Source organism: Hydra vulgaris, chromosome 03 (genome assembly GCF_038396675.1).
Source record: "Hydra vulgaris chromosome 03, alternate assembly HydraT2T_AEP".
Classification (NCBI taxonomy): domain Eukaryota; kingdom Metazoa; phylum Cnidaria; class Hydrozoa; order Anthoathecata; family Hydridae; genus Hydra; species Hydra vulgaris.
This window is the reverse complement of record NC_088922.1, coordinates 11,758,796-11,776,381: the sequence shown is the minus strand read 5'-3', so window position 1 is coordinate 11,776,381 and position 17,586 is coordinate 11,758,796. Positions and strand designations below refer to the sequence as shown.

Sequence of the window (17,586 nt, the reverse complement as noted above, 5' to 3'; positions counted from 1 at the left end):
CATAAGTTTTTTTTTATGTACATATATATTTTATATATCCAAGTCAATAGAAATAATTTAGCTAAAATCTACAATAAAAGGATATCGTTAATAAAAATTGATAATTTCAATGAAAATTATAAATAGATTTACAATTTTGTTTTATATTCATAGTTTTGTCATATAGTTTTTAGTTATATTGGAATGAAGTAACTTTATTAAATTTCAACATAAAAATTAATTGTAGTTAAAAAATACACATAACAGGATACCCTTATTTTTACCCTTATTTTTAAATTTTTCATTGGTTTACTTGAAAATAAAATCTTAAACAAAGAGAAACAAGTTTTTTTTTAAATATCATATCGATCTTATTGTCCAAACGTTTTATATGGTATAAAATAAAATAGATGTTCAGCGTTAAAAATTTTTTTGCATCGAAGTCAAAAACGTGAAAAACTCATGATTTGTTAAGTTTTCTTACTCTAATACGATAATAACCTATACTCAAATTTTATGTGTGTCCTAGTGTTTCTATGGTACTCTTTTGCACTCTTCTGCACACGATTTAAGGGGTAAAATCCACACTAAAGCATTAAAGTTGTAAAGTTTAAAAAAAAGCATACAAAAAGTTAGGAAGATTTATCATAAAATACAGCACCCCGTTGGATGGTAACACCGTAACTAAGGAAAAAAGAAATAATAGCTCTCTCTCCCAAACAAAAATTGCATCAGAATAATATCTTAAGCTGATTTTTTCTATACATTGCATGGTAACTAAGGAAAAAAGAAAAAATAGCTCTCTCTACCTGGTAAAGATTGCATTAGAATGACATCTTGAGCTGATTTTTTCTATAATTATATTAGAAAGATAAATCTATGCAATAAGCATTTTTTTCTTTTTACTTAAATATATTATATATTTTTTTAAACGTTACAGTCTCCCAAAATACAAAACATAAATCAATTCCTTTGTTTCTTCATGATATCTTTCTTTATGATATCTTTCTTCATGATATCTTTCTTTTTATACTTTGCATACTAACTTTTTTCCGTTTTAAGTAATTGCGACTAAAAATGGTATACTGTCTTGGTATCTTCAAAAAAAAAAAAGACTAAGAATATTAGACTTAACCCTATATTACTGTCTACAATTACATTAAGAGTCTCTGTTTGTTTTCACTTTGGCAGATATGCATTCTACCAAGTTGATTTACAATGAGGTACTCTAAATGTTTTTTAAGATAAAAGGGCTTGAAACATGCCTTTAGAGGTAGTAGAAAGAGTTGCTAGGTAAAAATAGCACCTATATAATCAACCTATATATTTACAAAAAATGATGACTGCTAAATTCACCATTTAATTTTTTAATAGTTTAATTTTTAAATTAGCCGGAATAAAAAATTTATAAAAATTTTCTAATTTTGAGAAGTTTTTCCCCTGAAAGTCGAATTTACCTAAGTTCATAAAGATTTTTGGATTTTTTTACCGCCACCATTCTTTCATGTTTCAACAAAACATGAAGGGTAGGGAGGTCACGTCAAGGCCAGGGAGCCAATCGTCCCCTTGATTTTTTTTTTTTTTTTGTATATCTATACTTAGCAAAAGAAGTAAGTTTAGGTGGCTCAATCCCATTTTTACTAAATACTTAAAAAAATGGTCTCCAGACAAGGTTTACTTTGATATTCAAATAAAAATGTATTATGGTTTATGGGCTTGCTTGCCCACAAATCATAAAAGCTAAAAATCACATCCTTATTAGATGGCTGAAATGTTATCTCTATCTAGATGTTATCTCTGTTATCTCTATTTTCAAAATTTCTAGAGAGCGATCTAACTCGTCTAACTACCATCCCTAATCTTCTTACTATCATAAGAAAAGTTTTTGAGCTTTTAATTTACAAACACTAAATCCTTCATCTTGAATCTAATAATATTTTAATCATCAATATGGATTTCGATCTTCTCGTTCTAGTGCTGATTTGTTAACGGTAGTAACCTATAGGTTTTATTGTGCATTAGATAGATGTGTAGAGGTTAAGGCTATTGCTATAGACATTTTTAAAGCCTTTGATAAAGGTAATAAAATAAAAATTATACAAAATAAACTAAAGATATAATAAGAAAGTAAATTATTTTTACAATTACAAAAATAGTTTGCAATAACTATATTGCAATTTTAGGTATTTAAAGAAATAAATACAAACATATGCAAAAAGGTTTAATAATTAATACATTTATATTAAGACACGTTTATCATTAATAACTACGAAAAATGATAAGTAAAATTAATTTGAATAAACTAACAAAAATGTTTTGGAATTATTATTCCGCAAAATTAAAAATACGTCTTCTCCGTAAGCTCTTTTCTTACAGTGTCTCAGGTAACATCTTTAGGATTATTAAATCCTTCCTTACCAATCGTAGTATAAAAGGTGTCCTCGATGAACAGCACTCTTCCTCGTATCCAGTAACTTCATGAGTTCCTTAAGTTTCTATCCTTCGCCCTATACTTTTTAAATTTAAATTTACGATCTCCTAGATCAAATCAAAGTGACATTGTTTGCTGATGATACTTCCATTTATTCTTGTATCGGTAGAAAGCCAACACTCTCTGATTGCTCAGAGTAGTTGCTTGCAGTCTTGTTCGACGTAAAGATGTTTAAAAATAATAAATTAAAACTTTTTAATGCAACTTACAGTTCCAGCCAATAAAAAAACCAATTTTTATTGTTACGCATGTCTAAAATCTATAAACTAATATTTAGTTGAATGTCCTTTGTTTTTATAAACCAGTTTGATGCGTTTAGGCATATTACCACCATTATACCAACTGTAGGAGTTGTGTTATAAAGACTGTATAGTTTTCAACAGGAAAACGAACATGATGATGCCAGGTATCAAAAACATAATAACTGTTTCGTGGTTGAATATCACTTTGCTTCACAGTCTAGAAGTCTAGTTCTTGTACTTCTTGCAAAATGCTATTCTTTATGTACCCTGCTTGCTATTTATTAACGGCTTTTTGGCTGCAACTTGGCAAGGCACTTTAAACTCAGTATACATTTTATTGTTCTTTCACCTACGTGACTGCTTTCTTATTTCTCCTAATAATGAAAAACTTTTTATTACAAGGTTTTTATACTCACTAAGTGGTTATTACTATCAGTGGCATACCTAGGATAAATTTGGCATCCATGGTAGACACTAATCTTGCGCCCCCCTCCGACAATAAGTTGCTTTCGTTTCGTTTTTCTGAATAACAACTGAGAAACAAAATCCAAAAAATCAGGCAATTTTTGGGCCATTAGGTAATCGGGCAAAAATTGGGCAAAATTTTGGTTATTTGAGCAAAGTTAGGCAATTGGACAAAGTTGATAAAAATTGGGCAAAAAAACGGGCCATGATTAGGCAAAAAAGCACAAATGTATTATTGCTTTATTACAAATTTATTTTCTTGCCTTAGCTGACTCAGAACTGTAGATTTCCACCAATTTTTTCAAAACGCTTTATTGGCTGTAAAACACAACTCTTCCAAATCAAAAAGAAATTCAAATTTTTTATCAATTTCTTGCAACGATTCTACTTTTTAACTCTTTGAACACTTTTTCAGAAAACACACCCCCTTTTTTAAAAATATTTTCTAATGCTCAAAAAACTTGTTTTATTCTTTAAAGATTGATGGTTAAGAATTTTCCTATCTTTACAGTTTTTTAGTTCTTCTTGTTTTTTATTTTTTAACCAAGAACTTGATATCTCTTCTGATAGATAGCTATTTTATAAACAAAATAGAAGTTTTTTTTTAGTTTTTTATGCTTAAACAACAAATTATATTGGAGTTATTAAAAAATGTTGGAAAAAGTGTTGAAAAATGAAACTTATTTTAAGCTTATTAAGCCCAAATACTTTTAAATGTTTACTACTTCTAGTTTTTACTTCTAGTTAATTATCAATTTCCAGGAAAAGCAAAAAAAGAAATAATAAAAGGACTGGTGAGTATATAGAAATAAACACTTTGTAATATTTATTTCAATATTTTCATTAATCATTCAAATAAAATATATAATGCATAAATGTATTTTAACAGAATTTCTCTTATAAACAACACAGCTATCACTGAGTCCTCTTCTTTATGTCTTCTTGCATTATCATTCGCTACTGACCTCTCAATACAATCAATTGTAAAGTTAGCATCTGCTAAAGTTGCTTCTCTTTGCCGTGCTTGCCATTATCTTCTGATTCTGTTCTCTACCTCTACAAATTTTACGGTTGACAGTTACTTTCATACCTCTTTCCTTTTCTTCTTTAGCTGATAAACCATCTCTCAATGTTTTACCATCCATTTTTTTCTTTATTCTTTGACGTCTTTCAAATTAAATGTCACATTAATGGCAAGTTCGAATTCTTTCTTTCAGCAAGTCGCTTATTAACTTTTCTCTTTCATCATGAAAATAATTTCGGAGAGCTTTTAAATCTAAAACTGCATCATGAAAGTTCATTTTAGAATCTTGCAGCATCTTTTGAACGCGATCAATACGACTTAAGATCTTGTTCCAAAACTCTAGCAAAGTCATAAAATCATATGTTAATATTCGGTTATACAGTTGCTTGCTTTGCATAAAATCATATGTTAATTTTCGGTTATACAGTTGCATATGTTGATAGGTTTTATTGATTCCATTTTGCGCTCTACCTGGTAGAGAAGTAAGACTCTAAAGCAACAGGCACAACAAATTGGAGCTTTTTCAAGCATTGGGTTGAACGGGAGAAGAAAACATAAAGTACATTGATGGTTCCGGAAAAATTTGTCATCATTACTTTTTCTTTGGCTGCATGCACCTACCAAATTAATTGAATAATTACAGCAATTCACAATTATTCCCATTGGACAGATGCTCATCAAATATTCTTTGATGAGCACCAGTCTTGTGTCCAGTCATAATAGAAGCATTATCATAGCATTGTGACCTACAATCTTGTAAATTCATATTGCCTTTCTCTAACTGCTTCAACATTTCTTGAACCAAGCTTGCAGCGTTCTTTTCACTTATTTGTATAAAACCGAAAAATAATTCTTTAATCTTAACAGTTTTTTCCTAAATATTTATGTCCACATATCTTACTACTTCAGACATTTGTTCACGATGAACTTGATCAGGAGTGAACTTGATCACGATGAACTTGATCAGGAGTTGAGTCAAACATTTGTCCATAATATTTTGTTTTACGTATTCCTTCTAGCAAAAACATCATGGCACCCACTGTATACAAACAGTGAATGCCATGATGTGAATAAATTCGTTCTGAATTTTTGGTGAAAAATATGAAGTGGATCCAGGCTTACTCTCCGCAAATTTTATGTACTCTTTTATGACAGGGTCAAAATTAGAAATTAGTTTCAACAAACCAAGCAAATTTCCTGTATTAAAATCTGACTGAAATGGTTCTCTATGGCCTCGCAAATCCAGTTTTGTATTGCAAGGTATTTGACGCAGTGTAAAAGTCTTTTCAAAATATAACACCACTTCTAACTTTCACTTTGAACTTGCTTCTCGAAGTTCTGCATTAATTATCCCTCTGTTATTAAGTAAATTTCTTTCTACTGAGTAAAGCATTGTCGATGATTTTTAGAATTTTATGAACAATTGTTCTGTCAGGTGTTTTTAATTGTTTAAATCCATTTTCTTACTCCAAACTAGATTGGTTATCGAACCGGGAAAAAAAAAAAAAAACAGCAAATACAAAGGGCAAACTCTTTGGAAGTTGAATAAACTAACCACGAACGCATCACTTGCTCACAAAGACTATTTCTAATTTTTTTTTTAGCCAAGTTTTGTTCACAGTACGATTTTTAGTGAGCAAAACAGGTATTTTTCGATAATTTGAAAGTTTTAACCGAGTTTTATTTTTTCTATTCTCAATTAGTCACAATTGCCTTTTTCTAAACTTAAGAAGACCAATCTCGCCTTCTTCAATCGCTCTAGATCTGGGACTTTTGATATTTTCTTCGTCTTTTGGCATCAAGTTGTTATTTACTTGCACATCATCAATATCTATTTCTTTGCCAGCTCCATCTTCTAATTCTTTAATTGTTGCAGAATTTCTATAACTTAAATTTTCTGAAGACCTTGTCAATATATTTTTAAATATCTTTTCTCATCATTAGATGTTGAGTTAAATTCTTTCTCCAGCATCATCTAATTCTTTGGAATTTGTAGAATTTTCTGAACATTCTAAAGAAGTCTCATTTGTGCTTGATCTTTGAAAAAATGTCTTATCAAGCTTGCTGGTTTTTTCTACTTTTCAACTTACTTGCTATGAAATAAAAAATGGTTTTTTTTACTTAGAGTTTATATTTCACAAACCGTTTTTGTATAACTTGTTGGTTTTGTTTGTTTGTTTGTTTTTTAATTATTTGTCATGTTATCTAAAAAGATTTATTTAAATATATTACTATTACTATTATTACTATTACGACTCGGTGTAGTAAAGGCGATTTTTAAATTATTCAAGTTCTTTTATTTGAAATTAGCATGCGCTTGTCATCGTACTATACCTAAACAAGACCTTTAGATGTTATTTTTTTTTTACTTTTGGTTTCTACAATGTTCAAAGAAATTTTTCTCTTTTTTATATAATTTTTAAAACTTTTTTATTACCCCTAATAGTGAACCTGAAGAACATCATTTTTGAGTCTTTAGATCAATTTTGCTCAACAGTGCTAACTTGACTTTAAGTCTAATCTGTTCTGGCACATTAATTAAATATATTTGTCAAAATACAACATTTTTATCAATTTTCATAATAAGTTAAAGAATTTCAATCAAGAAAGAGATTAAAATGACGAAAAACTGCAAATAAACGATTGTAACAGATCATATTATTAAACTATGATGGTCATTTCACATAAACAACGTATTTATTTAAGATCTAATTGAAATTTGGACAAGCAATCGTGATTTTTAAAAGATTTTAAAAAAAAAAAAGAATCTTTAGTCTGTGTTTTTGTGCTAGATTTTTATTTTATGTTACATCAAAATTTAAAAGTTTTTATCACTTTAGTCTTTTTTGTCTTTTGATATTTCACAGACCTGATCATTTAATCGTTGTCAGCAAAATATCATACAGACGATGTAATATTTTAAAATTGCCTTTACAACACCGTGTATGCAGTCTTCATAAGAATTATTAATATGAATAATCCTCATATTAATATTTATAAAAAAAGATTTTCATTTCTATTTCCACTTTTTTGCGCCCCCACTCAATTCGCGCCCATGGCACTTGCCATGCCTGCCATACCCTAGTTACGCCACTGATTCGTATTCATGTTTAAAGCAAAGAATGGCTTGTCTCCAATAACATTATAAACTTACTTTAATGAAATTTCTTATACATATCCAATAAAACTTTCAGAGAACTTTGTCGTAAAAATGACCTTTTTTAAAATAAGTTTTTACCAAATTCAATATAAAACGGCATTAAAAAATATATTTTGCAACATGGTGCTTGGCGATAAAACAAAAATAATGTCTTCAATATAATATTTAAAAAAAAAAAAAAAACAGCATTTGCTTGGCGATAATAACATAATATTAAATAGTTTTAAATAAACAGTGTTACATTTTTTTTTTTTTTTCTGAATACAACACAACTTAAAATAAAAAAATAAAGTTTAAAGATAAGTAATTATGTAAAGAGTGATATTTTAGAAATAGATTCCAAAATAAAAACTAAAAATAAAATACAATTTGAGATACGTCATAATCAAGTAACTGTTTTTTTAAGATACTTTTAAAAGTTTGAATTGAAATTATAGTTTTACTATTATTTTAGAGAAATGAATTCCACCAATGTGGCCCTCGGTATGTTATTGAGATTTTGTATTGTTTTAACAAAGTTTTTGGTACCTGATAATTAATAAATGAATGTTTGTTTGATATTTATGATCTATAATAAAGAAAAGGTTTTCAAAAGTACTAGGCAACTTATGATATTTTAATCTAAACATGAATAAAAGAATGTTATAATATTTAATTGATAAACATTCAGCACTCCATGCTTTCTAAGCAGTAAATTGGCACTGGTGTATTTATTAGCATTTAATATAAGGCAGCTTGCTTATTACTATTTTTTTTTAAGATACACGTTAGTCTTGACGGATAAGTGCTTGCCCAGGCAATGTTACAATGACTAATGTAACTATAAATAAATGAAAAGTAAATTGATTTTAAACAGTTTTTATCCATCATATATCTAGTTTTATACATAATTCCAATACTTTTTAAAATTTTATTTTCTATTAAATTAATGTGCTCTTTCCAACTTATTTGCTCGTCGATTAAAACGCCTAAGAATTTAGTACAGAATGTTCGTTGCAACTTTTTTTCTATTGAAATACCCGGGAGTTATACGGGCAACGTGTCAGATTTAAAAAAGTGAGTATGTTTGCTTTTGGTAATGTTCAGAGAGAGTTTGTTGGCTTTAAACTATTCAATGAGGTTGTCAAGTTCACGATTCATTGTGGTAAAGATTGTCTTAATGTTAGAGTGGGTATAAAAAGCCTGAGTGTCGTTTTACATAGTATTTTTTCAAATGTTAATTTACCTCCCCAAAACCATGGAGGCCACCACAATTGAGGAGGCTACTTTAATTGTAGTTACAACCCTCACTCAAGTCCAAAATACAAACCTTGACGAACAAGGCTGCTGTGCGGATCAAGGTCAGAACTTCTCGCTTATGAGGCAAGTGGCGTGCGGCCATGGCGCAATGGTTAGAGCGCTTGCATTATAAGCAGGAGATCCAGGTTCGAAACGAGCTCTGGAAAAATTTTCGCGTAACGGTAAGGAAGGAGGCGTGAACTTCCTGGTTAATGCACTTCCGCGGTGCTCTGTGACAAGACCGTTAGAACTTCTTAGGGCACCTAAAAAAACAAAACAAAGCAAGTGTTCTACCACAACACCACTACCGCATTAAAAATAATAAAAGATACTGCACCTGCACAATAAAAAGGAAATGTAAATACAAGTTTAAGTTTTCTAAAGCGTTTGAATCAAATTCAATCAACTGTAGAATTAAAGTATAGTTAAAAGTTTATCGTATAAAATAGATTTATTATGTAAAAATATAATTTTTAATCTTTAATATTTTTCATTTGCTATAAAATAATTTTTGAATTTTAGAATAACCAAGTTACCAATCATTTTAATTTGCTTGAGTTAATTTTTCTTTGTCTTTCTAAAATTAATGGGTTTATTTCTTTATGAAAGATTTTCTGCCTTTTGCAAATGTACTTTGTAGGTTGAATAGTTTTAAAATACTATAAACCACTTCTGCATAAGAAAGTTGGACGGGAGAAACTGAGAGACAAATACAAAATACAAATTAGATTGTTTTCACAAACATTTTCAAAAGAGTAAAACCAACATTAGGTCTCATTTTCATCTAATCTAATTTAATAAGTTAATGATTATCCTTTATTAAATTCTAATTAGCAATACTAGTTTACGTTTTTAAGAAACGTTAATACAACATAAAGTTATAATAACATAAGTAATAATAAAAGCAATAATTAAATATTCTCCAGCACGATGAATATTAAGATATATCATAAAAAACTTGTGCGCATGAATTTAAGAAATATTATAATTAAGTGACGCACTGAATTTTAAAAACAATAGGTTGAGAGGTTACTCGAGTTGTTTTAAATGCAAAACTATTGTGGCAATTGATAGCTTTTGCTAATTTTGGGTACATTCTTTATATAGATCATTTTTTATCTACACCATTCTATATCTACGCCTTTACCAATAAAATTATTTTTATATATTTATTGTATAAAAACAAATCTCTTTTATTAACAATTAAAAAAAAAAAAAATTATCAAGCAACAATAAAAATTATCTTTATTCAGTTTTAAACGTGAAATAAATTCGCTTAAAAAAACAGAGTTTTTACGGAAAATCTTTTTTCCCAAAAATATCTTTGAATTGCTTTTGCACTAGCCCAAAAATTTATTGGAAAATTTTTACCTGAAAAAGCGATTGCTTATAGCGTTGGATTAATTAGCAAGTTTAATTTTGATTCGATTAATTAGCATCTTTAGAGCCGTTATCTGTAAGAACCAGATAGTCGCAAATATTAGAATGTCACCAATTTTCAAATATGTAAGGAAAACTTTTTCCGTTTACATATTTGAATATGTTTTTAAAATAATAATACTTGGGTCTTAACTTATAATCTAGAAAATTGATTTTGAAAATTAAATAAGTTATCATAATAATACAAATTTTCATGCATAATCTAAGTATAAACCAAGATGGCTGTGGTCAACAAATTAAACTTATTTTGACATCAGAAACTGTAAATACAAAAATTTACATAGAGAAGTGCTTGCTTAAACTTGACCTTTTCTCGTAAAACTAATCTGGTCTTTAATTTCTCTTTTTTAAATAATATATTAATGATTTCGAAAAAAAATTAGAAACTATTAATTAAAAATAGGAAGACGTTTACACAGCATTACATTGCGGAAATGGTCTTAATAGCTCAAAAGTACCAGTATTGCAAATAAATTTTATTAAACATCGTTATCAAGTGAGACTATCAAGAATCTCAGTTCATTCGATAAAACACATTATTTTGCAGAATATATGAGATGATACTTTGAGATGCGCAAAAGTATCGATCTATTATTTGTATCTGATTACCAAACCATTGTTCTTAATGCAATATATAAACCTTTACCAAGCAAGAAAATCCACATAAGGAAAAAGTATAAAAAGCCAGACAACTATGTAATATTATTTTCTGTCAAATGAGTGGTATTAGTCTATTATTTATCGAGTTAGACAAGCGCGCGCTGGCATTTACCATACTTCGCAAATAACATCGGCAATCGATAAAGTTAAAAAAATGTTTGTATCAAAAACGAAATCATATTCACAACTACATTTGCCAATATAAAAATATCTCTATATATCACTAAAACTGAATATTTATTTATAAAATCTGTTTTCTGCCTTAAAACTCTATTTACTAACTCTGATAACTTATCACTTCTTCAATCAATAGCTTATCACTTCTTCAATTAATAACTTACCACATCTTCAATTAATAACTTATCACTTAAGATTATAACTATCGCTTATTCAATTAATTATACAAAATATAAAATGTAAATTTAAAAAATTTAATTGTTGGAAAAAAAAATTGCAAAAAATCATATTTTGCACACGAAAAATAAAATCTCCGAGAAAATAGGTATTACGATACAACTTAACAATTTTACAAAATATATTCATTTACTCTACTATCCATTCATTCTACTATTGATAGCTATATCAAATATTGCAATATTGCTTCGGCAAAAAGCGTTAGGAAAATTAGGAGGTATAAAATTGATATATTCAACAAAATCTATATTTCATATATATATATATATATATATATATATATATATATATATATATATATATATATATATATATATATATATATATATATATATAGGAAATACTAGAACATGATAAACATTTAAAAAAAATATCTGCTGACATCCCCTTCAGAAGTTTCATCTCAAAGCATATACTTCTTTGCTCAAGTTTATCATTGCAAGTGCATTAGTTACTACCACCGAGTTCATCAAGTGAATGTAAAAGTTTAAATAACATCTATTCATATATTTTATATTTTAAATATTATATAATTAAAAAAGCAAAAAATTAATACAAAATACGTAAAAAATTTAAACTTAAAAGTTCACCCCCACCGATTTGCGTAAACATTTCCTTTAGACTGTTTTAATTTCCATGTACTATGACGTCATATTGTATATGACGTTTCTTCAACTTACTCTTTTCATGTTTATTTTTCATCATCGTGCGACGCAACAATGTAGTTGTGCAATCGTTTTTTGGAAGCATAAATGTAACACGTGGTAATATTAGGGAGCGTTTAAATCTTTTAAATTTCAGGATAAGTATTTCCCAAACATTTTGTGCTTTAAACCTACTTTAATGATAACTTATGCGATTCGTAAACCTACTTTAACGATAACTTATGCGACTCGTAAAACAATATGTAACCACATTCCGAGTTTTTTTGTACATCGGTAGTTAATCCGAAGAAATCTTCTATTGAACGAGTTTCGATTTTCTTTAACAAAAAGAAGAGCAAGTGAAAAGTGAAAGTTTAAGTGACAAAAAAAAAAAACAACACAAAAAAACGCAAAAAGTTGTTTCCTTTGAGCAATAAATTATGAACAATGAAAAAAAGTTTTTTTGAAACTTTGACTTAAAAATAAACTTCAACTTGGCTACGCACAGTATATTGTTTTATACAAGCTAGGTGGACAAAAATATTTTGTTCTGCAATTTGATTCCTAAGAATTTAATTAACAATATTTTGGTGTTTTATTGATTAGTTACGCATTTTTTGATTATTTTTAAGTTTTTATATGTAAATTTTTTTTATATATAGTTTTGAGATATTTTAAATTTTAGTAATGAAAAAAGTTAATTAGGTATTTATTTCAACACAAAACAACTTTACTTCAACACAAAAAATATGTAATAAAATTTTGCCAAAAATAAAAATATGCAACTATAATTCAGCTGATAACGTAAAATAAAAAAATAAAAATTATTTAAAAATTACATTCGGATGAATCATTGTTATTTTCACTATCAGAAAAATCAGACCCTAAATAATCCTAAATAATCGCCACACAGAATTGCATTTCCAACCAGCTGTGGTGGTATTTCAGGTGGGACAAATAAACTCAAAACTTCTAACAGTAATTTAATGATTTTCTTGACATTTCTCTGTATGAGTTGATGACAGGATTTGATGTTACCAAAAGCATATTGAGTAAGTCTATATTTGTAGAAATACGTGAGTTTTTTCTTGTATGATCGCGGAATCGACAAAAATTTTTATTGCGGGTTTCTGAGACTTTTCCGATAGCTACCCGATTGGAAGAAGGCATGTTTTTATTTCCATGCTATGTATAAGTATTTTGGGCACAGTAACAGGTATAGCACCACGGGTATAGAGTAATATAAAGAATTTTGGTTTCAGAACAAAGATTTTAAAATTCATAAAAGTTATAATCTTAGCCAGAGAAAAGTGTGCTTAATAAAATACTGAAATTTTTAAAGAGATTGACATCTAAACCCGTAATCTCACCACTCAACTCTGGGTTCATAAAAAACCTGGGAGCTGTGTTTCCATTATTTGTATTCCCTAAGCCAGGTTTTAGTTTGTTTACAATAAGACCGATATGGTTTTTAAATTTTTGTTTAATATTTTCTGAACGTTTTTGGACAATAGATTTATCTTCATCGCTTCAAGCTTGCCACTTTTTACATCTAAATGATAGCTAATGTGTAACATGCACTCAAAAAAATGAATCCACGCATGCAAAGTAGACAGACCAAAACCATGTTCTTTTTTAACAACTAAGTCTTTTAGTTAACCGTTCATTATTTTGGGAGTCACACCACATATATAACACATTTTTGTTGGCAACATGTGTCATTTAAGGCATTGCAAATTTTTCTATCTATCATTGAGAGCATTACGTCGTGTTTAACAGCAGTTTGAGATTTGCCGAGTCTTATAGATGTTTGAATAAGTTGAGATAAACTGTTAAAAATTTCCGTACTTTTACGAAAAAATGTATATAGAGATATTAATATATTTACATTTGTTTTACTGGAAAGTGCTATATGTTTTAAAGAAGTGCATTCGCAAAAAACTCTCTTTAATTTAGATTAAAGATGCTGTTATATATAGATATAGATATTTATTTTAGATAGGTACTTCTGAAAACTACTTTCCTATATTATGTAGGATTTATATGGCTTAAGAACCTTTTCTTATGTATTGAATTTTTTAAAGTTCATATTGTTCAGTGCTACGTTTTTATAGTATATAAAAGAAACACTAAATATGAACTTTAATGAATTCAATTCATAAAAAAAGGATCTTAAAGCATTGTAAATAAATAAAACATAATTTACTAACAAGTCAAGTTTTATTTACAATTTTATTTAGACATTATATTGAACTTGCGATTGACAGTATATTTATTTGAGATTATTTATTTATTTTTTATAATGTGTGTGTGTGTGTATATATATATATATATATATACATATATATATATATATATATATATATATATATATATATATATATATATATATATATATATATATATATATATATATATATATATATATATATATATATATATATATATATATATATATATATATATATATATATATATACACACACATGGTAAGAAGGTATATATTAAATAAAATTTGCGTAAATTATGTAAAAATTATACGTAACAAGGGTTCCTATGATGTGAACTTGATGTTGATATAATAATAATGTCCGCTGTCTCCATGACTTCTTTCTAACTCAACTTCTGACTTTCTCACCAATTTCTTTCGTGAATTTTTTTCTGAACTTGTCTTCGTAGGCCTTGGCATGTGGCCTCTATATGGCAATTAGCTGGAAGAGGATAAACCACATGGAGGATAAATGCATGGAAAGAAGGTATATATTGAATAAAATAGTATGTTAGATGTATTTTTATATTTACTTTTTTGTAGTGCAGTCTTTTTAAAAAAGCTCTCTTAATTATTATTATTGTTATCTGATCTATATTTAAATTATTTAAAATTTTTCGACAAAGTTATCTGTAAACTAGAAATTTTGATGTTAACAATTGTTAAACTATTATACTATATATATATATATATATATATATATATATATATATATATATATATATATATATATATATATATTTATATATATATATATATATATATATATATATATATATATATATATATATATATATATATATATATATTTATATATATATATATATATATATATATATATATATATAACTTATTAATATTGTTTCACTTTTGAATATTCTAAATATTATATATATTCTTAAACACATGCTTCACTTTTGGATATTCTGATACATATTGCTTAATACACTTTTGAATATTCTAATACATATTGCTTCACTTATGAATATTCTAATACATATTGCTTCACTTATGAATAAAATATTTAATGTAATTAAATAGCACTCACCCGATTAAGTAAAACCCAGCACTGCAATAAAATGATCCTCTCTTAAAATTATGTTAAACGATATTACAAACGCTGTAAAATTGTAGCTAAATTTTTTCAAAAATGAAATTACATTTTAACAATATTTTAATTGCTTATCACTAGTTGCTCTGGAATGTTTTTTATAATTAACCATGCAAGTTATTAACGATATGAGACAATTGTGAAAATGATGTGATGATGAGATACAAGATAGTAATTGTGAAACTAATATCAATTAGCTGATTTCATGACTTTGTCCGCCTTGTATAAAGCGATATACTGATATACGCTTATATAGGCGCTATATACTGATATACGCTTGTATAAAGCGATATACTGTGTGATGTTTATAATTTTACTGATTTTTCAGAGATTGCAAAATTTTAAATCAAGACATATATAAAAACCCCTTGAATTTATTCAAAACTTTTATAATTTAAAAACAAAAATGGTGCAATTGACAAAAAAAAAGTTATTAAAAATATAAAGATCGAAGAGGTTTTATTTTAAGAACAAATGTTAAAGAAAAATTACTTTCTTAAATAGACAGAAAAAACATGTATTGAAGCAAAATTTTAGTTCAAAAAAAAAACATTTAATACTTTTGAAAACTGTTGCCAAAATAATGCCCGTAAGTAGAACTTCAGGCTAAAAAATAAATCCTCTAAGATTTATAGACTTCATAAATATTTTTTTAGGACTTATAGAGTTCAAGAGTTCATGATTTCTGTCATTGGATTTATGGTTCCTAAATTAACTATGGAAATACAGCTTAAAAATCTCCTTGATTTTGAGCCCTACATTTTTTCCATATAAAAAGAGAAAACAGTAAAATTTGTTAAAATCTAGGTAAAAATAAAGATTCAATAACTCATAACCTCGTACTATGCAGAGGCGGATCTAGCATTCTTTGGTTTGAGAGTCACAAGTTGATAAAATATTTTTTGTACTATTCTCAACTAGACTTTTATTCATCAATAAATTTTAAGTTTCATTAAAATTCATAAAATTCATAGTATAATCTTTTAGCATTCAAAAATTATGACCATATAAAATTTGTAACCCCTTCAAATTAAGGCGGGTTCAAACTTTATATGGTCATAATTTTTGAACATTAAGATATTATACTATGAAACTTAAAATTTATGGATGAATAAAATTCTAGTTGAGAATAGTACAAAAAATGTTTCATCAACTTGTTGCTCTCCAATAATTGCAATTATTTGCAAAACATCCTTATTTGACATAAGTATAAACATATAAATGTTTGAAGTTTGCTCCATGTCTGAAAGTTATCTCAAAGACAAAAAAATGATAGATCTGCCCCTGGTACTATGGGACTTCCTATCATTTATTCCATTCATCTCACCTACAAACCTGGTTGTCATCTCACCAACACAGATCATGTTTTATTCACTTTATACATATGTCTTTTAAATAACCAATTAACTGACTCATTAAAAAAAGGTAATAACAAATTAAATTTATTTACGTCTACAATGTCGTCATCAAAAAGCAGCCAAATGTTATGACTTTTAACTATTGCAATATAATGACCACGATTGGGACCACTAAATTGATAAAATTTAAAGTTTTTTAAAATCAGAAAAAAAAAATTTGATCAGAAAAAAAATAAAATAGTTTACATACGTGCCACAGTGAACTACAATTGCTGAAAGATCATACAAGCGATCGCGGTGAGTTGCATTTTCTAACTAAAAGTTAACTAAATGTATTTGTACATACATAGATGCTGAAAGAATTTTAGGTGTTACCCAAATCAAATTCATATATATATATATATACATACATACATACATACATACATATACATATATATATATATATATATATATATATATATATATATATATATATATATATATATATATATATATATATATATATATATATATATATATATATATATATATATATATATATATATATATATATATATATATATATATATACACACACAGACAGTGTGGAAAATAATGGCTGGTCAACGGTTAACAACCACCCGAAATGAATAAAAATTATATTTTGACCTCCCAAAATGAATTCTTGCGGATCATGGTTGACCAGTTGAGAAAAATCAGAGTTTTGAAAAACAGGGTTTGACAAATAATCAAAATGTAATTTGGAAATGCTTATACTAAAATTTTACAAAACCATTTAAGTTTTGAAAATGCGTTCAAAATAGTTTTATTATTAACAATACCCTACCTTAATTCCCTTAATTGACGAATATTAAGACGTGAATTATATCTAATAATTATTATTTCTAATAATTTTTTGCTTCACTTATTTAATTTAATTTCATTTTGATGGTGGTGAAAACTTTTTTTTTTATAAATGATTGAAGATCATTTATGAAAATATTATTATTTTAACAAAAATATTTAATATGTATTTATAGGTAAATATATTTTATAAATACATATTTAT

At 27.1% G+C, this 17,586-nt stretch overlaps 1 protein-coding gene across 1 annotated transcript in view; it reads right to left on the bottom strand.

Annotated features, from left to right (window-relative positions):
* Positions 1-11,645: 11,645 nt before the first annotated feature.
* Positions 11,646-17,586, bottom strand: part of LOC100209489 (ubiquitin carboxyl-terminal hydrolase 46) — a 43,314-nt gene continuing 37,373 nt past the window's right edge. The window contains exons 9-11 of the mRNA XM_065792343.1: positions 16,786-16,850; positions 16,628-16,706; positions 11,646-12,135 (exon numbers count right to left, since the gene is read on the bottom strand). Coding sequence (XP_065648415.1) covers positions 12,022-12,135; positions 16,628-16,706; positions 16,786-16,850 — 258 coding nt within the window. The 3' untranslated portion in view covers positions 11,646-12,021. The remainder of the gene's footprint in view (positions 12,136-16,627; positions 16,707-16,785; positions 16,851-17,586) is intronic.